Source organism: Pectinophora gossypiella, chromosome 19, assembly GCF_024362695.1.
Source record: "Pectinophora gossypiella chromosome 19, ilPecGoss1.1, whole genome shotgun sequence".
Lineage (NCBI taxonomy): Eukaryota > Metazoa > Arthropoda > Insecta > Lepidoptera > Gelechiidae > Pectinophora > Pectinophora gossypiella.
The window spans coordinates 11,342,764-11,365,857 of record NC_065422.1 but is presented as its reverse complement, the minus strand read 5'-3'; the positions used below and the strand labels follow the sequence as shown (position 1 = coordinate 11,365,857).

The 23,094-nt window shown below is 40.8% G+C and overlaps 1 protein-coding gene across 1 annotated transcript in view; it reads left to right on the top strand.

Moving 5' to 3' along the window:
• Positions 1-23,094, top strand: part of LOC126375622 (hemicentin-1-like) — a 40,750-nt gene that overhangs the window by 16,517 nt on the left and 1,139 nt on the right. The window contains exons 15-45 of the mRNA XM_050022605.1: positions 1,224-1,392; positions 1,738-1,986; positions 2,381-2,453; positions 3,028-3,242; positions 3,921-4,077; positions 4,929-5,053; positions 5,724-5,895; positions 6,494-6,588; positions 7,135-7,288; positions 7,646-7,767; positions 8,295-8,438; positions 8,826-8,960; positions 9,556-9,674; positions 10,481-10,708; positions 11,418-11,571; positions 12,126-12,243; positions 12,952-13,162; positions 13,415-13,634; positions 13,933-14,092; positions 14,508-14,653; positions 15,142-15,323; positions 15,740-15,967; positions 16,165-16,327; positions 16,854-16,970; positions 17,411-17,505; positions 17,936-18,067; positions 18,299-18,400; positions 19,000-19,093; positions 19,546-19,662; positions 22,324-22,452; positions 22,805-22,930. Coding sequence (XP_049878562.1) covers positions 1,224-1,392; positions 1,738-1,986; positions 2,381-2,453; positions 3,028-3,242; positions 3,921-4,077; positions 4,929-5,053; positions 5,724-5,895; positions 6,494-6,588; positions 7,135-7,288; positions 7,646-7,767; positions 8,295-8,438; positions 8,826-8,960; positions 9,556-9,674; positions 10,481-10,708; positions 11,418-11,571; positions 12,126-12,243; positions 12,952-13,162; positions 13,415-13,634; positions 13,933-14,092; positions 14,508-14,653; positions 15,142-15,323; positions 15,740-15,967; positions 16,165-16,327; positions 16,854-16,970; positions 17,411-17,505; positions 17,936-18,067; positions 18,299-18,400; positions 19,000-19,093; positions 19,546-19,662; positions 22,324-22,452; positions 22,805-22,930 — 4,651 coding nt within the window. The remainder of the gene's footprint in view (positions 1-1,223; positions 1,393-1,737; positions 1,987-2,380; positions 2,454-3,027; positions 3,243-3,920; positions 4,078-4,928; positions 5,054-5,723; positions 5,896-6,493; positions 6,589-7,134; positions 7,289-7,645; positions 7,768-8,294; positions 8,439-8,825; positions 8,961-9,555; positions 9,675-10,480; positions 10,709-11,417; positions 11,572-12,125; positions 12,244-12,951; positions 13,163-13,414; positions 13,635-13,932; positions 14,093-14,507; positions 14,654-15,141; positions 15,324-15,739; positions 15,968-16,164; positions 16,328-16,853; positions 16,971-17,410; positions 17,506-17,935; positions 18,068-18,298; positions 18,401-18,999; positions 19,094-19,545; positions 19,663-22,323; positions 22,453-22,804; positions 22,931-23,094) is intronic.

The following is a 23,094-nucleotide window of genomic DNA, read 5'->3' as shown; positions in this document are numbered from 1 at the left end:
GACACTCTTCGACGTACCGATGACAGTTTAGTGCAGGCAGACGTGGCCCAGACACGAAAGCAAGCTCTGTCTTACCGTCGGCGCTGATTCCTCCCCAAACCGTCCACGAACCGCCACCATAGCTGACCTTTTCTTCAATGCAGCATTGTGCATAGCGTTCTCCGTCTCTTCTGTAGACCTTGTTCCTTCCGTCGTTACCATACAGCATAATTTTACACTCATCAGAAAAGAGAACTGCTCCACTGTAGGTATGACCAATTTAGGTGCTCACGTGCAAAGTTAAGGCGCGCTCTTTGATGGTCTGCAGCTAATTTCGGCCCATTTGCTGGCTTATGCGGTACCAGTCCACGATCCTTCAACCTTCTTCTAATTGTAGAGTCACTTACAGCCACCCTTCGTACAACACGAAGCCGCTGCTGCAGTTGAAAAGCGTTAAGGCGTCGATTTCTTAAAGAAGTTGTTACAATAAATCGATCATCTCGCTCAGAAGTGACCCGATTCCTGCCAGATCCTGAACGGCGCGTGAACAAACCAGTCTCCCGATAACGTTTATAGACTCTATGAACAGATGACAGGCTTAGATGCAGTCTTGCAGCCACAACACGCTGACTAAGGCCAGAATCCAGCAATGCCACAACTTGGGCGGCTTCTGTGGGCGAAGTATCCATACGTTTTAGAAAAAAAACCTTTTTTCAGACGTCCCAAAGTCACAGTATTGAAATAAAAAACAAAAAGTTTAAGGATAGGCGCCAATTTTTAGTTTTTAAACGCTAAATGTACTCCAACCCTAAACACACATTTGTCTCAAAACAGTGATTCATTTCGTTTATAAGATAAACAAATGAAATTCTAATTTTGAATTTAGAATTTTCGCTTATTACTGTAATGGCCAAACTGCCAGCTATACATTTATGTATTTTTTTTCATCGTATGAATTCTTTTTTGTGTTAAATTCGGACAGAAACAATGAAAACGGAAGTGTTTCGATTTTTTTGATGAGAAGTGTAATACACTTTGGTATCATGTCACATTAACTTTTTTGACAAATTGAACTGTAAGTCACTAAATGTCAAATATGTTAGTGCGACAGAGTCCTAAAGTGGGTACATTATATTGCTCATGACTGTACACAGGTGGTGGATTAACACAAACTCCCGCTTCCCAGTCTGGAACGCTCCCGATAAGGCCTGTGTGCATAGAGCTTTACTCTCATCCTATTTCAGGTAACACAACTGGAACCGAACAAGTATAAAAGCGTCCTGACTTTAGACAGTTCGAAGGAAAACGTGAAAGGGACGTATTTCTGTTTCGGTGAAAACTCTGAGGGTATTCATCAAGACAGCGTTACTGTCGATGTTAGGAGGAAGATGAAATTGGTGGAAGGATTTACTGGTAAATATATTTTTTTGTCATAAAGGGCAGAAATGTTTCAACGCGACTCTTCGTTATTAATGTCATATTTCATTCCTGCGCAGTATTCAACATTTTTTTTGTCTTTGAAATGATTTCTTCGGTTCTTTATTGTACATCCTAAAATGTATTTTCCTCATTTTTATTTTCCGAACCACTTTAGTCCTAAGTATCCATGGTCCTAATGATTCTTTCTCCTGTTTTTATTACTCCTAGTATTATTATTGTTTTTTTCCTTCCTAACTATTGCATGCCATAAAGTCTGTAGTCCGTTTTGGAACGTTTATACGTGTTGCAGTAAGAGAACTCTACTATTTTATTTCACAGATATGATAGAACAACTGTACTCCCAAATAACGTTGCCGTGTCGAGTAGATTCCTACCCCTCCCCGCAAATACGATGGTACCACAACGATACACAACTTACTATGAACGATAACGTCTACCTAACAGAAAAAAATGATACTTTATATATTCTTAAACTGGAATTCGAAAATCTTGGAATATATAAGTGCAATGCTGATAATGGATTCGAAAAGATAGAGGTCCAAGGCAGTTTGAATGTCGATGGATTGGGTAAGATAAGTACATATTTTTGCATGCTTGTTTTATCTAATAATAATAGTAAATATTGCACGCACATTCATTCGTTTTTGAGATTAGCCCGAGATTTGCGTTTATGTATTCAGATTCTATACACATGTACATAAGCTGTTTGGCGCGACGCGCCACGTTTTCTTACAAATTCAAGCACCGATAAAAAATAAATAGAATGTTAAATCGAAAATGTGGACATGCACAGGATAAGGACCCGGTGGTGCGGTTAACACGCTCGTCCCTGTTTGACAACAGCTGCTGGTTCAGACGTTTTCAATTTCCTTGTTGTGGGTTTCGCTAAGCACGGGTAGGTGCTTTGAAAAGGAAATCTCATAAAACACATGAATGTATGTATTCCGTTTGTATTTTTCAGAAAGTCCTGTATTATTCAAGGAACCGGTGCGAAGGGTGACTCAGAAGGGAAAATCAACCATACTCACATGTAGGTGAGATTTTGTATGTTATCATTTAAATGTTCCATGCTGATGGTCTTCTCGCGGAAAAATCAGGATAATATTATGGCAGAATTATTGGTAACTTAACACTTCACTGTACCATCCATTATTATTAGATAAAATCGCGATGAAACAAAAAAAGCACTTAAATTGGCCTTCTGAAGAGTGACGGTTCTGAGAGTTCGGGGGGTAAAAAGGCCATATTGAACGAATTAAAAAAAAGCAATATTGCTATTTGACATTTGTAGAAAAGCAAGAGAAGTGTGTCAGGATCGAAGCAAATGGAATTCTATAGTCTCTGCTTACCCCGGTGGGAAATAGGCGTGAGTTTATGTATGTATGTGTGGGACATTTTTAGACTACACAATTATTTTTATGTATGCAAAAGTCGCTAATATTGCTTTTTAGATAAACTGCTGCGGTGTGGCCTTTTTAACCCCCCTGCCACATAAAACGAATCGTAGTTTGATTTAGTACTTAATTTGAGATAATATATTTATAAGTACCTATTATTATGAAGATAAAGAACGACGGTAATTAAAAATATTACCATATCTTGTTACAGAGTAATAAAAGGCAACCCTGAACCCTATCTATCTTGGCAGTTTAGACGCGATGGCTCTGATCATTTCTCTACTCTGCCGCGTGACGTCATCATGAATGAGAACCGTTCGGAGGTGATCCTCACTAACGTCGAGAGCTACCATTGGGGCGTGTACAGATGTGTCGCGGAGAATATTGTTGGGAGGGACGAGTACGACGCTTTGTTGGTTGTTCAGTGTAAGTATCTTATAATATTTCTGTAATGTTTCAGTCTGCTGATCCTTTTACGCTTTCACTAGCGTTTTAGTTGTTAAAAGAAAATTGAGAATGATTGGTACATAATGACTACTGCGAAATAACTAAACACCTCGCTAGTTGATGAATGAATGAGAAAACACTATTACACACACACACACATACACGTAACATAGCTACTAACTATGTTTAAGTCCCATGTAATAGAGCGAGTTTATTGCCATTAACCGGGCACAAATCCTGAAAGCCACGTGATATCAATCACACAGAACAGGCACAAGGAAAAACTAAAAGCTCCCCCCACCCTTAACCCACCACCCATAAATATTGACGTGAGTTATCTAGTTATGCGCAAGGAATAAACGTTACATTGATATCAGATGGAAGACACCCACATAAATAACTCTTTAAAATCCTCCATCGCACACAATATATTTTGTAATGTAAATCGTTGTATTTGTAGTTACTCCGATAAGAGGGACACAATAGTCTAAGGTCTTTTTTACTATTGTGTCCCTCTTATCGGATTTAGGTACCCGATCCGATCCGATTTTTATAAAAGTCTAACTTCTCTAAGTACTAATCGGTGTTTCTCACTAAATAAAACGCTAAATACAGAATATACCTAAATACATATAAACTTTATTTACATATTATTAGATCCTCCAGAAATCAAACGTGAGGCAAATAAAACAGACAAGCCGCTAGAAGTACAGGCAGGGAAGAAAGTGACTTTCTCATGCGAAGCGGTAGGCGTACCGCCTCCTATTGTCACGTGGACTAAGAACAACCGGCCTGTTAGCTATTCCAGAAATGTGTAAGTATAATGGTGTTAATTTCAGCAGACACCCCTTCATTTTGTTATCTTGTAGTGTAGACCTAGAAGGACGAATATGGACCAAATTGGAGATGTCCTTAGGAAAGGTTTAGTACGAGCTACTCTGAACCGGCGTGCGTGTATGAAACGATTGATGAATGTGGAGGAAGCAAAAGAAGTGTGTCAGGATCGAAGCAAATATAATTCCATGGTCTTTGCTTACCTCGGAGGGAAAGGCGTGAGTATGTATGTTATCCGTGTAATTTTCTTATCCGGATAACAATATACTACGGTTCCTACCTAAACTGCAAAAAGAACGCTTCGTTGGTACTAAATCTAAATAGTATGGAAGGGATCTGACAGATCCGTTGGTTTTTCCGTTACTTGCCGCAAATGACTTAATAAAATTACTTGACCGTATAAATGGGAGACGCTGAGAACTCCCACCAGGTCCCGGTACATTATATAAGATATGAGGAAGGAATGCGATTGGGGCAACCACAGTTCTACACGCCCTATCTATGGAGTAATGAAGGCGATTACTCCATAGATAGGCCGACAAGAGCGTAGCTCTTAAATAAAGAGAGAGAGGAAAATCTTCGACCATCCCAGTGCAATCGGGGTCTTGAAGTGTTGTATGTCGAATAAATATTTTTTCTTTCTTTGGTTGTCGCGAGCTCATGCCGCCTCTATGGCTAGAGCAATCGGGTCGTTAGATTTGGATGTTCAGTATCGTCTCTAAGCGGGATGTATCCGCAAACCGCAACCGAAGCATTTGGGTGTTGCGGTTGTGTTACTTTCAAACTGTCAATAATGATATAAGTTAATATGTTCGATGTCGAATCTTCCAGATATTTAACAAACACAAGTGAATTGGTAATTGAGAAAGCGACAGAATACGACTCGGGAGTGTTTACCTGCAAAGCGACGAGCATTTTGGGATCTACCAGGAAAAACTTCACGTTAGTCGTATATGGTAATGCAACGTTTTGATATTTTGTTTTTCGTAGAATCCTGATCTTCTATCGTGTGGGTTGTGAGGTGAATTACCAAACTCATCAACCCTGGTGTCAGGGTTATTATTGAACCGTCAAAGACCCCTGACATGGCTCATGTAACGACTACTTACTTGCTTGTAAGTACTAACGGCTTAACGTGCCTTCCGAAGCACGGATCGTTTTACTTTCGGACCAGCCTGTAATGTCCTAACCAAACTAGGGATCACAAAGTGATTTTTGTGATATGTCCCCACCGGGATTCGAACCCGGGATCTCCGGATCGTGAGCCCAACGCTCAACCGCTGGACCACGGAGGCCGTTGATGAGGCTGGTATTCCACCTCACAACCCACACGATAAGAAGAATCCTGATAACGGACATGGTCAGCACTCCAAGTATCACTGCAACCAAAGATCTGTGATTCCTACAATTTGAGGATTAGGCTGTCTTCAAATTACTCAACTCAACGACTCAACGTAATCGGCGACTTACTTCCCATCTGTCAAATTGTTTTCGTATCTCTGGAAGTCATTGCTTGGCAAGGCCACCTTTACGTACTTTAGTTTACGTTTTTCCTTGTAAATGTGTGCCATAAGATGTTCATCCATTCATTTTCTCTTTGTATTACTTATTATTATTTTCTTCCAGTGCCACCAGCAATTGCACAACCAGACATCGAACCGCAACTGGAAGTAGTAGAAGGCAGTCTAGTAGAACTACCGTGCACTGGTCGAGGGGTGCCCAAACCACAGATAGAGTGGCTGCAGAATGGTGAACTCATTAAAGAAGACAGGAAATATATCGACGAGTTTGGATTAAGGTACATCCGTCTGACACTGTGCAGTGTACAGTCATGAGTAATGTACCCACTTAAGGACTCTGTCGCACTAACATATTTGACATTTAGTGAGACTTACAATTCAATTTGTCAAAAAAGTTAATGTGACATGGTACCAAAGTGTATACATATTAATGCCCATGACCGTAGAAGAGACGACACTGGGACCGTTTTAATGCTAATTTATGGCTATTTTATCCTGTCACATCCCAGGAATTCTTTACAAAAATGTAATGGTTACCGTATGTCACCATACCGCGTTAGTGCCAGCGAGACAGACCCCGCGCCCTTCGCGTTACTTAAGATCCAGAGGGGGTGAGGTAAATCAGCTCGATACGAATCGGTGCGGGGCGGAAAGTTACCGTTCTACACGTAGTGTTATTCTTTGATTTATGCTCCCGTTTCTCACACTAGACACGTCTGATTTACAGTTGCCCCCAATAGGAATTAGGAACCTCATTAAAATTAAAAGATAAGTGTGTCAGGATCACAAGCAAATGCAATTCCATAATCTCGGCTTAGCCCTATATGTCTGTAATTAGATTTCACATTATCAGAGGCTATCCAATCTTTGTTGCAGATTTGTGGCCAATTTAACCGACTTCGGCGAATATACGTGTTCCGCTAAAAATACGTATGGAAACGCATCATTTGTATACTCTGTTTACATATGGGGTAAGTTTCCTATATTACTAGTGTTATTTATATAGTGTGAGATAGTGCTAAAAGTGGAGAAGGGCAGTTCTTGGAACACCAGATGTCAATATCATTACCATAAACGCAAAAATATGCGAGAATCTTTTGACTTTTTGCGTTTGCAGTTAGAACTTATGTATGTCGCCAACTTCGTAACTTCTAACTAGATACTTGCAAAAAGACCAGAGATTCCAGTGTTCGAAGATCTACCCTAAAATGTCGTACACGGTGGGTTATCGGGGTCCAGATTCGATTCCCGATGGGAACATTGTCGAAAACACTGTCCTTTGATTGGGTAGGACATACCAAACTCAACCACGTGATTGTCCGAAAAAGTAAGATGATTCCGTGCTTCGAAAGCCACGTTAAACTGGTGATCCCGAGCTAGCCCAAACACCTCCATCAATCCTCAATCGAGCAGCGTGGTGGAGTATGCTCCATACCCCCACCGCACCGGTTGATTGACGGGAGATCTGTGCCCATCAGTAGGACGTATATAGCCTTTTTATGTTTTGTAATTTTCAGTGGCACCGTACATAGAGCCTCCTCTACTTACCAAGCAGAATGTGCGTCTTGGAGCTAATACAACTTTAGGCTGCGATGCTGTTGGGTTCCCCATACCTAGTATATTTTGGGAGTTCCAAGGTGAAATATTATCGAAAAACACTACTGATTTGAGGTGAGCTTTAGCGATTGATTCCTCTTATAAAATGTAAGGTATAAAACGAGGGCGAATAACTGAACACCTTGCGTCAAGGTAGTTTCATACCATCGAGGTGTATTTTCAATTCACACGGGTTATACAAATGTGTTCTGTTCTTAGTCTATCTTTATGGTCTATAGGGTAGTAATCTGTCACCGTACGGTCCATGTCCATATTTTAGGATTTGAATACCATTGTAAATCAGCTAATTATTTTCTGGTGACTTTCAACAAAAGGTAGTCAGTTTTTTGTGTGGCTGCATGTACTGTAGACTTCTGCCCACCCCTTCGGGAATATAAGCGTAGTTTTTTGTAAATTATACCCTTTTTTCAGCTTTAACGACTATGGAGTTCTGAATATAACGAATGTGACAACAAAACACGAAGGCGTCTACGATTGCATTGCGCAGAATCTGGCTGGTTTTGCTAAGAAGTCCATATACCTGAGCGTTATTGGTACGTACTATTAATGAATCTACGCTGTTATACAATCTTTATTGAAGTGGTAGTGTAGTGCCTCGGGCTTTTTCTTTATAATCTATAACAATACTGGCATTATAATGATGAGAGGAAGTTAATTTCATACAACTTTTGGCATTTCATCCCCATAGGGACAACCCTACATTTTCTATTTTTGTTGCCACCCAAATAAGCTACAGAACTTCGTGTATTATGCAATCCAGCTGGGTTTAAACGTCTTATATAAATTGAATTATGTAGATAAGTATCTACCAGGCTTACAGTCTGTATTAACTTGTAAAGAAACAACATTCAGTAGGTAACATAGTTCCACTTTGAATCGTCAGATTTTAATTAACGAACGTCTCATCCGCCTAAAACTACTGCAGCTTCTCACAACCTGTAAAGCTAGGGAAAAGAAGCTGCAAGAAAAATCGCGGCACCGGGCCCTAGACGTTCTTTATTTTTTTTTAAAAGAAAAATCATAAAATTTTGTTATAAATACCGTTTAGTATACTTTTCAGAACCTCCTAGAATACTCCCAGACAACTATAGTGGGCCGTACATAGCGACAGATAAAGATACGGAACTCATATTATCCTGTAAAGCTACTGGGAACCCCAAACCTTTCGTCATCTGGGCGAAAGACAACCATTATCTGGATAAAGGTAACTTTTTTTTAGGTATTTTTTAAATTGTAATTTTAATTTTTAATTGACTAATTGTATGTATTTAATTTACGAATAAAACATTATTTTACTATCTGTATCTACCAACTAGGACCAACGGCTTAACCCTTCCGAAACACGGATCATCTTACTTTAGGACAACCAGGTGATCAGCCTGTAATGTCCTAATAAAACTAGGGATCACAAAGTGATTTTCGTGATATGCCCCCACCGGGATTTGAACCCGATACCTCCGGATGGTGAGCCGAACGCTCAACCCATTGGTACACGGAGGTCCTTACACAATAGTTAAACAATAGGGTATGGAATTTGAAAGGACATTCTGTCTTATGAGTTACGACTTAATTAACCACTTACTGTTTTTAGATTCCCGATATAGTGTGGAGGTAGATGGCAAGCTGACAATAAAATCACCATCAGAAGAACTGAGTGGGTTTTATACGTGTGTAGCCAAAAATGTGGCAGGATCTGTGAACAAAACTGTTTCAGTTGAAATATACTGTAAGTCTATATTTTACATTTTTTTTATACACTTAGTGGTACCGTTCACTTCACCAGCAAGTCAGCAAGCACACTGCAGCACACTAATAATAATTACACTCGAATAATGTCTATTTTTTTTAAAAACACACTGGGCTCACACGACTCTCACACAATAAAAACAAATCCTCGCTGATAGTTTGCAAATATAACACTTGCACCAGATATTTATAACACTGTTCGAATCCTCACATGAAATAATGTGGCACTAGTTTTTTTTTTTGTTTTTTATTCGACCGCAAGATGGCGCCGCGTCTAACACTTTTTACTCCAACTCTCAAAAGTTTGAAACCATAATTATAATGAAAAATTAAAAATGACAATTTAGAAATACAGTCCAAAAAGTTTTATGTGCGATTTTATTTAAATTAATCCAAGCTACGCACAAACACCACACACTTATGACATGACTTTCAATGCTCAATTATTTTATGTTAAAAACTACTTATTTAAAACGAAGCAGTTGATCCCCGTTCGGTAGAGTAACACAGACAAGAGCGCAGCTCTTAAATAAAGGGAAAGAGAGAGATAAATTAATAATTAACATGCTCCACAGCGCTACCTGTAATGCAAGCCGAGCAATCAGATACATCCGTGACGGTGGTTGAAGGGACGAACGCAACCATTGAGTGTCCAGTGCCCAGTACCTCTATGGATAAAGTAAAATGGTATAAGGTTCGATATGTGATGAAAATTGGTGGAATGAATCAAATACATAATATGATGAGGACTCTAATGGCCTATGTGGACCAGTGATTGAGCGCTGAGCTCACGATCCGGAGGTCACAGGTTCGAATCCCGGTGGAAACATATCACAAAAATCACTTTGTGATCCCTAGTTTGGTGAGGTCATTACAAGCTGATCACCTGATTGTCCGAAAGTAAGATGATCCGTGCTTCGGAAGGCACGTTAATCGGTGGTCCCGTTTACTACTTACTGATGTAAGTGAGTTTGGCGACTCAATAATAACCCTGACACTAGGCACCTCACAACCCACACAATAGAAGAAGATGAGTTCTAGAGTGGGAAATACGAGTATTGGTTATTATTCGGAAATAGTAAAAAAAGTGTACTTATAAACCAAAAAAATTACACAGTTCACTGTTACCTCTACCCTTCATAGTAGATTAAAACACAATTTTAAGTCATGTTCTGTGGTACATTACACATTATACAGGGTGTTAGTGACATCGTAACGAATAGTGAGGGGGATGATGCAGACCATGATTCTGAGTTGATATCAAGTGGAATATTCTGTCGCAAAATTCATAATATTTTCTTTAATTATTTTCAGTTCCATACCTTTGCGACGGAAAATTCCACTTGATTGCAACTCAGAATCATGGTCTGAACCCACAAAGTTTTCGTTACGATGATGTCACTAATACCCTGTATAGATTGACAAGATACCTTACCTTGGATTTGATAAAATCGGAGAGTCAGATATCCCGAAAAGACTCATGTTTCACCTCTTTTTCAGGATGCGAAACTAATATCAACAGGGCACTTACACATACCAAATATAACTCGGAATAATGCATCTACTTTGGCCTGTGTAGTGAGTAACACGGTGATGTCGAGTTACTCCACCGTCCAGGTCGTAGTGGAGTGGGGGCCTAGGTTGGTGTGCACTGGTGGGGATGCGCAAGTGGTCAAGGGAGACGACTGGTACTTCGGTTGCGAGGTTGACGCGAAACCAGCGGCTAAGGTTGGTACTGTTCGTAATTTTGGAGTGAAAACAACTTATAGTGCTTATTTGAAAAATCACTTCGGATGTGTTTTTTCTCTTTATTTAAGAGTTGCGCTCTTGTCGGTAGAGTAATCGCCATTTCTCTCTTCTCTCGCCAAATCCTTCACCTCCTGATACGACACGACCTGCACCTTTTCTTTTATTTGTTTCATAATTGTTCTCCTAGGTCTACCCCTTTCTCTCTTTCTTTCAATTTTTCATTCTATGATGTTTTTTATAAACGAATCGTGTCGTATCTGATGGCCAATTCCGAATTAATTCCATTCGAGTAAAAAATTACTCTAAGGTATATGTCGCATGTATCTTCACTATAAGGTAAATGTCGTGTGATAGGAGCCCGTAGCAGTTGTACTAGTCGATTGATCCCGATCAACAAAGTTAAACAATGTCGGAGCGGTCAGTCATCGTGGCATTCTCCTTACTTCGGAGAGCACATAAATTGTCGGTCCCAACTATTGAAACATGTTACAACACTAGTCATTAAGCCAAATTAGAGGCCTTCGGGTGGTTTATTACTAGCTCAAACACCACCAACTCGCAGTGGAGCAGCGTGGTAAAGTATGCTCCATACCCGATACATACCCGCTTAATTGGAAACTTCCTGTCTCACGGGAAGGTCGATAAGGTTGGCAATAAAACATAACACAATGTTCTATATATTTTTCAGACGAAATGGCTGTTCAATTCAAAGCCACTTCTGGGCAAAGATAAAGAGAAGCTTAAATTGATGAATATACAGTTACACAATACAGGAGTGTATAAATGTATCGTCAGTAATCCGCATGGCACTGTTACTAGGCAGTTTGCTTTGGACGTGTCAGGTATGTTATACTTTCTTCTTTGGTACAGATATTTATCTGTCTCACCCTTTAGAACCTTGTCACAGTAAAATTCAAGCCAGAAACTAATCCTAGGTTTGTGTGACAAGGTTGCATTGAACAGTCACTCAGAGAAGTGGTATATTCGCGATGCAGTTGCATACCGTCACCCGATTTCGTCTGGTCACAACTTTAAGGGTGCTTTTCCACAGAGATGTTCTATATAGCTATGCTGCGAGGATGTGAAAGCTACGAAACTATTTGACCGATTCCACTGATGCTAAGCTATGGAGCGGGGCGAGGAATATACGCTATGAACGCGCGTCTACTGGATATACTGTGCTCTTGACATAGTTATACCACTCGACCATCTAAAACACGCATCCTTCCATATAAAAATCATAGATTAGTTGAATTCGTTTCAACCAGTGCTATGCTGTAAGGACCAATTAATATATAGGTGGATATCAAACGCATTCATAACAACGCAGCATAACACATCTCTGGTAGAAAAACACCCTTACCCGACAGCTATTTTAGTGAATTTTATATTTCAGTGCCACCCTTCATATCAGACTTCGATGTACTCGACGTTCAGTTAAAAGAAGGAACGAACGCCACTCTCGAATGCAACGCTAAAGGAATACCTTCACCCAATATAACGTGGGTTTTCAAGTAAGTTGTATTTTATCTGCCGCTCATAAAAAGTTATTGCTCAATTTAAAACCTCAAACTACTTTTTATCCAGCATCATCACTAATTCAAGAGCCACGTCGTACGGCGTAGCATTCTCCATGCTACTTTTTAGGGAAAAATGGGGCAGTGGTTTCCCACTTGCCATCCGCCAATCAGTACCGTGTTTGACGCGAGTGGAATGTTGCCCAGAGAAGTTTATTTTAAAGCCGGACCAGGATTCCTGTCCTCCGCCACTGAATACGGTCCCTGTGACTTGACCCTTCCGTCCTATATTGCCGTACCGATGGCTCCCATCTCCGCCTCTACAACCGTTGAGGTCTTCACCAGTATCCCTGGGCAAGGGTTCTACGTTATACCCCGTAGGTCTGGGTCCCTATTCGAGCTCAGCTATCATCTTACTCTGGCCTACTGAAGTAAGAGGCGCCCACCCCCACGACAAGGACGCGCCGAACAGGAACTGCACCAGTGGAGGGCAGAGAAGATGACTGTCCCCCTGGGCCGGGTTAATGGTTTTGTATGAAACCAAAATCAAAGGCAACATACCACCAATAAAACCCTTCTTAAACACTTTACCTATCCATCTTCTTCATCGTTCCTTCATTACTGAGTACTTCATTACATTACTTCACGAATGATTTATTTCCATTCCCAGCGTCCATACGTCACCATTAATCGTTTCTTTTTCAGTAACACAAATTGGCACGTTCAAAACTATTCGCTGACCACATCGAACATCACCGACCAATCAGAGGGTGTCTATCGTTGTAACGCTGTGAACAAAGCCGGGGCCGCGTACTTAGTATATAGAGTGACTGTGACGGCCTCTGCTTTGGTGGAAGAAGTGACTTTGTACCGGGGAGCAGGGGGAGAAACAGTCGAAGGAAAGGTAGAGGTTACTGTAAGTATATTACATAAAAGTAAAATAACATAAACTCAAGACTACATCCCTGAGGTAGTCAGAGGTACATCCATCGGAAGATGAACTAAGTATCCTCACCGAGCTTTCTGTTAGATCCACTTGATAGGTGGTGAGTTGTATCGCTGTCTATAAAGGTCCAGCTAACTTAAATTGGTTCCAGTCCAGTACCGGGGTACAAACCTCGCTTGAGAAGCAAGCCAGTAACATAAATATTTCATCATTTATTTTCAGCTTGGTTCTCACGTCAGACTATCTTGCAAATCGTCAGGCAAGCCGTCTCCAACGATACAGTGGATCAGAAACGGCGACGTCATCAGTCAAAATGATGACGACATAGCCTATGCAGATTTAAGACTAGATAAAGTGGAAACCAGCCATACTGGGACGTATTCGTGTATAGCGTCTAATGAAGGTGGCACAGATGAGAGGGACATCAAACTGGATGTTTTGGGTACGTGTTTCCATGCTTCTACTTCTTTTAACACCCGTGGCTGAGATTTCAGTTTTTTACGTGTCTTGGGAACTAGCGATAGGCTACTTTCCAACTAGTCAAATCAGTTACTACCTAGTACACGACCCAATTAAGTACAGAAAATGTCAGATCCTGTAAATTACATTTTTGAAGATCTCATACTCAACTCTTAACATAAGCTCACGACTGTGAACGGGTTTGAATCTCAAAACAAACTCATATTATCCACACATGAATTCGTAATATCAAAATCTTTACCAAACATTTATTTTTTCAGAACCGCCGAAAATATTCCAGTCTTTATTCCAAAATGGCAACTCCACAGAAAACGTGACGAGGTTGGAAGTGATATCCGGGCAAGCTTTCTTCTTGCACTGCCATCCGTATGGCAACCCCATGCCGGAGATCTACTGGTTCAAGAATGATGTTCCTCTAAGGTAATAAAACGTAAAATGTTATTATTCTTCATGTTTCTTATGATGGTACGTCGTATTCGGGCAGTCTAGTGAATGCTATGCTAAAAAAATCTACAATACATCATGCCAGCACTGAGGAGTTTGTTGCGCCACTTCCTCTCCTTAGCAATAATACATAATTATATACATAAACGCACGCCTATTTCCCACTGCGTAAGCAGAGACTATGGAATTCCATTTGATTCGATTCATCTATCGTTTCATCCACCCACGCCAGTTCAGAATAGATCATACTAAACCTTTTTTAAGCACATTCCCAATTTGGTCAATGTACGTCCATCTAGCGATCATACGTTTCGAAATGGTAGATACTTATCTACTATTACATACACTCGTATTTTTTGTCGACAATTAAAAGAAGGAACACTTTCCCCAGGTTGTTTGACGACAGCATGGTTTCAAGAGATTACGGTGAAGTGATACAGTCGAACGGAGCGAGAGTTGAACACAGTGGAAAATATACCTGTGTCGCAAGGAATATAGTTGGAAATGCAACGGATGTTTATCTAGTCGACGTCTTAGGTAATTTTCTTTGTTTGAACAATAATCCGTTTGGCATTCCTTGTTAATCAATTCGAACCACGGAGCTACTGAATTGCGATTATCATATTAGTTTAGCCTTGCTAAATAGTTGAATGGGTAAGCCTGCTTTGTAAAATATGCCTAGTTTGATTCCTTGTTCCTCATACCCTTTGCTCGAGTAGTGTTAATGCCAATGAGTGTGTATTTATTGTTGTTTGTTATATATAGGATGATTCATTAGGTGGTTCATTTGACAACACGCCAGACACAAATACACCCTGGTGCGAAGCAGACGAATCACTGATGACGATTGTTCTGACACCTGTCAATTCGATCATCCTACATATAACGAACTATACGAACATAACTACATCCCTTTGTACTAAAAATAACTAACACCAGGTGAAATTATGTCTAGTCGTTTTCGATATAGTCTTAATATAGTTAGTCATATTGCTATCTAGACTACACCAACTCTCAATTTCCAGTGCCTCCGCCAGTATCAAAGGAGAGTTCAAAACCGATCAATTCTCGGCTCGGTGCACAACTGAGGTTGACTTGCCCTGCGGAGGGCACTCCTCTACCACACGTCATGTGGGTGAAACACCCGTACTTAGAAATCAGCGCGGAGACGCCCAGAGTGGAGCTTATTGATGATAATATTACTCTGGTAAGTTAGTTTTATTGATCATAAATAACATAAACTGCTACCATACTGCTGGGCACAGACCTTCCGTCAACCGGTTGATTCTTGATTGTGGTGAGGAGTATACTTCACCACGCTGCTTCATTGCGTCTTGGTCGCAAGATGCGTTGATTGGTCAGTTTATAAATTATGAAAAAAATTATATGAATAGATATATATTGAAGACCTGTGGGCTTAAAAGGTCTTAACTATGTTGACTTGTTAAGACTTCAGTAGAAGTGGCCCAGGCACCTCAAATAAACCACAACTTTGGCAGACCCCAAAAGAGAGACCCAGAAATATCTTGCTTTTAATAGGATCTTGCTTATAGGCTGTATGAGACAATCTTACCCATTTATCTATATAGAGGATTACATTCTGTGATTAAATAATTGTTTCAGACAATAAATAGTACCGAAGTGTCAGATTCTGGCCAATACTCATGCATAATGACGAACAAAGTTGGCACCACAGAAGTTGTGTTTGATGTGACTATCGAGAAACCACCGTCCATTGCGGACAACGTTGGCGATAATATATTAGAGAGCCACGTGGTTCCGTTACGGAGGAGCATTGTACTCAAATGTCAAGTTGATGGCAATCCGCTGCCGAGGATTAATTGGTTGAAGGTAAGTTACTAGGCCAGCTCATTGGACCAGTGCTGAAATGTACGACGTGCATAAACTCACGTGTCGTTTCCGTCGGGGTAAGAAATTTTCATCTGATATGCCCCGATATGTTTCATCTGTCTTCCTCTCTTTTTGTCGACTTTCTTCATATGGATATATATACTCTCTTGAACCAACATGATTTTTAACTTTTTCAGGACACGCAGCAACTAAGCGAGAACTTGTCCAATATCCAGCGAGTCCTCGGCAACAGTTTGCTGACTGTTTGGAGCGTGAACGTACGGGACGCTGGACAATACATCTGTATCGCGGAGAATACTGCTGGCACCGCGTATAGGCGGTACAACGTTATTGTACAAGGTGAGCTTTTGGTGGATGTCGCTACTTATGTGGATGTTAACAGCGACCCTTACCGCCCGTGCAGAATCTCATTCACCTTCAGTGTTTAAATTTCCAAAATCATCTTATTGCTTGTTAAATTATAAAAGGATACTTTGTGCGACAACTTTGGTTTCGGCTACGTGTTAATGCTGATAATATCAGTCAGTTTCAACGCTATATCCTTTTAAAAAAAAATCGGAAAATCTGGTCTTACGAGGATTTTTAGATTTGTAGGATCATTCATAAAAGAACACCAGTTGAAAGTCGTTTATTGTAGACGTAGGTCAGCTGGAAGAAATCTCTTTGTTAGAGACAAACTTACTTGTACTGTCTATTTTCTTTGTATGTTCCTTTTTACAGATAAATAGATAGATATAATTTTTTGAACGTTTATCGGAGAGGTTAGCCAGAGTCGAGAAGAGTGGAGGAATGCTCAAGGGGAGGCCTTTCCCAACAGTGGGATCAAGTACTAGTCAGTTTTTATAGTCTCTAACAATGGTTTTAGTGCCTGGTAAGTGGAGTGGGTGGTCACAATGGAGCTTTTGTAACGTCACCTGCGGCCTGGGGTATCAACAGCGGTCTAGGATGTGTCATTATATGGACGACTACAACGTCACCTATGGTAAGTATCTTCTTTCATGGTGTCAGTCACTATACTCCTATTAACCGTTAGCCAACTTTACGTTATAATCTGGGAGTCTTTAAGGCTAGAGTGAATAGTCATTTGCTAGGTAAGCGTGATCCAACCTACACCACATCACTTATCATCAGGTGAGATTGTGGTCAAACGTGAGCCTATATGATTTTAAAAAATCCTCTTCCCTTTTCTGTTCTTTCGGCATTGCCTGGACGGCGGACATTTCCATGCACGCTATCGTCGTAGGCTTCAATCAATAGACGTGCGTGTTTATCTAGATTGAAAGTAATACGCTGCATCTAATGGTACCTATTCGTTGCGTCGAGGAAGATAACGTAAACTCTGCCAAGCGGCATTCGTTGTTACGTTTACTTCACATTAGAGCAATAAGTAGGCATGATTGATCAACCTAATTCAATTTTCAGATAAGAATACGAAATCCAACAAGATTAAACTGGATGAGTCTGCTTGCAAAGGATTGAGTTACGAGAGGAGAAAATGTCACATGCCACCTTGTGAGGTACATTCTTTCAACAGGTTTTTAATTCCCTTTCTTCATCTTTATATGCATCATGATATGCCTCGGTGGTCCACTGGTTGAGCATTAGGGCTTACGATCCGGAAGTCCTGGGCTCGATTTCCGGTGTTGACAAATCATTTTGTGAGACAGCACTTGGTTTGGTCAGGATATAGCAAGGTAAATAAATCACATAGTTGTCCAAAAAATAAAATGATTCTCTGATCTACCTGTATCTATCTGTATCTGTTGTCCTTATCTCTGTATCTTGTGCTCAATAAAGTATTTTATCTATCTGTCGTTCTATACGTAGTATGTATTATTCTTTATTCTGTGCTACTGGTGACTTCTTGTTCCTCCAATTCTGATTGGGTTAATAGGCGTAAGTTGTTTGCATTGGATGCAAACACATCATGCACATTATGTATTTCAGGAAGACGAAACGCAAGCGCGTTGGTCGATGTGGTCAAAGTGGTCGCAATGTTCAACTACCTGTGGAGTGGGCACGCAAGCTCGCACGAGGCGGTGCAAGTCCAAAGCGAGGTGTATAGGCGATAATGTACAGGTAACGTATACTTTATTAGTTAAGTATGAAAAGTATCGAAACTATAGTAAAACCGTCCAATGTGTCGAAACACAGACGCGAATATCTTCCTGTATACAAAAATATCAAGGCGTAACGCTCCACGATTTTGTACAAATTCCCACTTTACACCCAGGAATACCCATGTTGCCGCCTCTATTTCTGGGGCTTTTCAATTAAACTTTATTTTTAATGTTTTAAAATATTTTTCAGATAAGAAAATGTCCTAATCTACCGAAATGCGACTATAAGTCTGACCAAACGAGTTCTGAAAATGAAGTGTTTAGTAGCAAGGAAGAACAATCTACCGAAACGGTAAGACCTTTTATTATTTTTCTTTCGTCTGGGTTGCAAGGTCGATAACTGACCTCACCAACCCTGGTGCTAGCATCTGACATGACTCAATTAACGACTACATACTTATTACAGTAGGTTTAAAGTGCTTCCCAAAAAACAGAATTATGTTGTTTAAAAAAAATGGTTTTTATTGATGTCAGAGTTATTCAGCGGCCAAAAGACTTTGACGTGGGTCACGTTGACTAAATTAGTACTGAAAAGAATCGATCGACCTAATACGTATCGATTGAGACATCACTATGCTAATGAACGCCACACAGTAAAATGTTATCTTTATTGAAATATAATCACTTATTGTACTGAACTGGGGGCTTAAAAAGGCCACCGAAGCAATTCATCTAAAAAAGTAATATAGCAATCTGACATTTGCGCATTTAAAAGTAAGTGCGCAATGCAAACAAATGTCGAATAGCAATATTCTTTTTTTACGTGAATTGCATTGTTCCTCTGGTCGTTGTTTAATAGTACCCGGTACCAATGGTTTAGCCTGCCTTTCAAAGTACGGGACCATGGGCTGATTTTAAGCGACGACCCCGTCTTTCTTATATTTCTTTCAGAATCCCTACGCCCCGGAAGCCACATTTGAAATGCAACCTGAAACAGTCCACACAGCTTACGCTACGGACGTGGAAGAGGTTTATATAAAGCCAGGTAATAAACGCTTACTTGTGTAGCATAGGATGAAGAATAACACTGCGTAAAGAACGGTAATTCTCCGCCCCGCACCAATTCGTATCGGGCACCGAGCTAGACTTACTTCACCCCCTCTAAGTCTAACTTTAGTCTCAATGGCCGTATGATATTAAGGAGTAAGCGGGAGCGAGCGCACGCGGACTGTCTCTCTCACACTTATGCGGTAACACGGTAAGAATGAGATGTCTGTATGGAGTGTAGGGGGTTTGACGGAAGCGAGAATTTGTAATGATCTAGTTTGTAAGCAATACAAACTCCTGGTAATCTGCCAGATGGAGTAGGGTTTTGGTACTCCATTTCGCCTACTGTAAAGCAAAAATAGCATAACGCACGAAAATAAACTAGGCATACACCACAGGCTTCGTCAAAAATGTAATTATAAATACGCACACATTTACATTTTGTTTCAGAACCAAATTATTCCACCGTGTATTACTACGTAAATGTAACAGAAAACCTGGATCATAGCTACAGAGGGCCGTGTGAGCCGGGGTATACGCACGATAACGCCACACAGGCTTGCGATGGTACGTACGTCTTTTAATGGCTTTTGGCCTTGTTCACCCTAGGAATTACGACAGTAAGGCCTCAAACTGGATGACAGCGAGGGCGGCGCGGCGGTGACAGCGGCGCGACGGCCGCTGTTCCGTTCCCGATGCCAGCGGCCAGATCGCGCGGTGTTGCAGCGGTATAGACTTGTGTCTCAAATGAACGCGATGTCGAAACGGCGACAACGCATTTTCGATTGTAGTTCTTTTGTTTCGTACGATTTATTATGGGCAAAAGAAGATCTGAATCCCTATTGTTTCGTATTCGCATTCCTTATTCGAATTTTAAATTTTCCCGCTATTCTAGTAAGTAGGTTTTCATACGCAGCAATCTGGACCACTGATTTATTGTTGGAATGTCACCCAATCGCAGAGTGTCTGGTATGCGACACTCATACGCTCCGTCCAATCACAAGCTGTGTCTGGCTTGCTACACGGCGGTGACGAAATCGACGTCATTGAGAACGACTGAAGCTTTACGGGTCGAAAGATCTGCTCCGAAGCAAAAATCGAATTTATTTAAAAATCCTTAAATATCTTGACGCCGCGAGTGTTACGAATCATCAATGACTGTTTATATAAAGGTGTGGTGTATTTTCACGTGTAAATAACGTAATTGATTCAATCTTCGACTCCTGCTTGTGAGGCACGTGCTCGCCTGGATCCCGCAGCCGAGCTGATGAACGCAGACGCTGGATCGGAGACGTACATATGCTGATCGGGTAAGTTCCCAATATTTCAGTGATTCCCAGACGCTGCAGCCTCTTTACAAAACGTAGTTGCCCCCAAATGTGTATCGACCACGTTGCTGCACACCCTATAACGAACAAAGTAAACAAAAAGGCGATTTCAAACGCAGAGACACCGCTCGACTAGAGCGCACCGCTCGTACCCCGCTCCCCGCGCCGCTGCCATCGAGAACACTTCAATATAAATCTTAGCATTTGAACGCGCCGCTCCCCGCACCGCCGCCGCGCCACTGCCGCTGTCATACAGTTTGAGGCCTTACTGTCGTAATTCCTAGGGTGAACAAGGCCAAAAGCCATTAAAAGACAGGCCAAGTACCTACATGCTATGTCGGGATCCAGTGGTTGAGCAATGAAGGACTTTCCAGGTTACGTTCATCAAAAACAATAAAGATGACGTCGTACAGTACTCGTGTACATAATTATTCCAAAATACAACGTAATGGCAGAAGCTATATAAAAATAATTGTTGCTTCGATATTTGGATCACATTATGTATAATCATATAATCATAATCATTCGACATCCGTGGTCCAGTGGTTGAGCGTTGGGCTCATGATCCGGAGGTCCTGGGTTCGATTCCCGGTGGGGACACATCACAAAAATTACTTTGTGGTCCCTAGTTTGGTTAGGACATTACAGTCTGATCACCTGATTGTCCGAAAGTAAGATGATCCGTGCTTCGGAAGGCACGTTAAGCCGTTGGTCCCGTTTACCACTTCCTGATGTAAGTAAGTATTACATGAGCCATGTCAGGGGCCTTTGGCGGCTCAATAATTACCCTGACACCAGGGTTGATGAGGTTAGTACTCCACCTCACAATCCTCACGATAGAAGAAGATCATAATCATTTATTTGCCATTGAGAAGGGTAAAATTAAATAAAAAAAGAAAGGGTTAAATTAAAAAAAAAAATGGGTTAATTATTACTAGGGTCATATAATTATGTTACTGCTTATATTGCTTCTCTTCATTTTGATCAGAATATTAATGGATGGAAAATGTAATAGTGCCTGGGTGTGATAAAAAGAGTTATCATTGATACCAAAAAACAAAGATACAACATAACTACATATATTATGTCTGTTATCCATGAAATTAGAAGGTTAGACGAAGGAAAATCTTTACAGTATGAAGGCTCATACATTTCGTTACGATGTCACTAACACTGGTGTCAGGGTAACTATTGAGCCGCCAAAAGCCCCTAAAATGACTTGTAACGACTACATAATTAAGTAAATATTAGCTGGGACAGATTGCTTAACATGCCCTCCGAAGCATGAGTCATCTTACTATAGGGGACTTGGGTGATCGATCAGTTTGAAATGTACTAACCAACCCAACTCGAGGAAGCTTGATGGAAATATGAACGCCTGCCGCTAATGTTAGAGCAACGCAACGTGTTGGTGTTTTATGATACAGAGCTCTCATAGGCTCTTCTCGTTCGTCTCCGATGCTAAAGAATGTCATTCATTGTTTAATAATTAAAATTCAATAGTATAACAGTCTTACGTCTCGCCTTTCTTATTTCTACAAAGCTTTATAAGGTGTTAATTGTGTTTCACTGCCTCCGTGGTCCAGTGGTTGAGCGTCGGGCTAACGATCCGGAGGTCTCGGGTTCGAATCCCGGACATATCACAAAAATCACTTTGGATCACAAAATGTAGTTTGGTTAGGACATTACAGGCTGATCACCTGATTGTCCAAAAAGTAAGATGTTCCATGCTTCGTACACGTTAAGGCGTTGGTCCCGGTTACTACTTACTGATGTAAATAAGTAGTCGCTACATGAGCCATGTCAGGGGCCTTTAGCGGCTCAATAATAACACTGACACCAGGGTTGATGAGCTTGGTAATTCACCTCACAACCCACACGATAGAAGATTGTGTTTCAGATATCGACGAATGCCTCATAGCTAACAATTTATGTCACTCGACGCAAGCTTGTGTGAACACCGCGGGGGCATACCGCTGCGCTTGTCCTAAAGGATTCACAGCGTTGGGGGTTGGACAGAGGTGTTTAGGTGAGCTATTGTTTAAAAGATTGTCTTGAAAATTATAGTAATGTTATCTCAGAAGTTCGTACATCACGGCAATGTGAATACCTACCCAGGTATCAGCATCGTATCACGCACGTGTAACGTAGCCGCGTGTAGGTAGGTAGGTCTAGCGACTGTTTCGCGTTGTTCGATTTACATTGCGGCACAGTAAAAACTCAAAATCTTAATTAAACGTTTGCGATAAGAAAAGTACCTACCATCATTTTAGTACAATCGAAATGACTATGGAGACTATTGTAACTGTACGAAGGTTCCCCATCCGTGCTATTTCATATTGTAGATCTAATTATTATTATAGTTTTAATATACTTTCCAGACATAAACGAGTGCGAGCAAGATATTCACGGCTGCGAGTTTGCATGCGTGAACACGGCGGGCGGGTACGTGTGCGCGTGCCCCAGGCACCTGCGGCTGCACGCCGATAGACATCGATGCGTTAAACGTATGTACCATATTAATTAGGAGAGCTTCATCATTGGAGTCCTTTAAAGGGCAAGTCAAGGCGCATTTCCTTACTTCTATTTCATCTTCATAATCTATCTATTCCTTTTCATCCATAGTATAATATATGTAGTAGTTTTAGTATTGATATTTATTTATTACAAC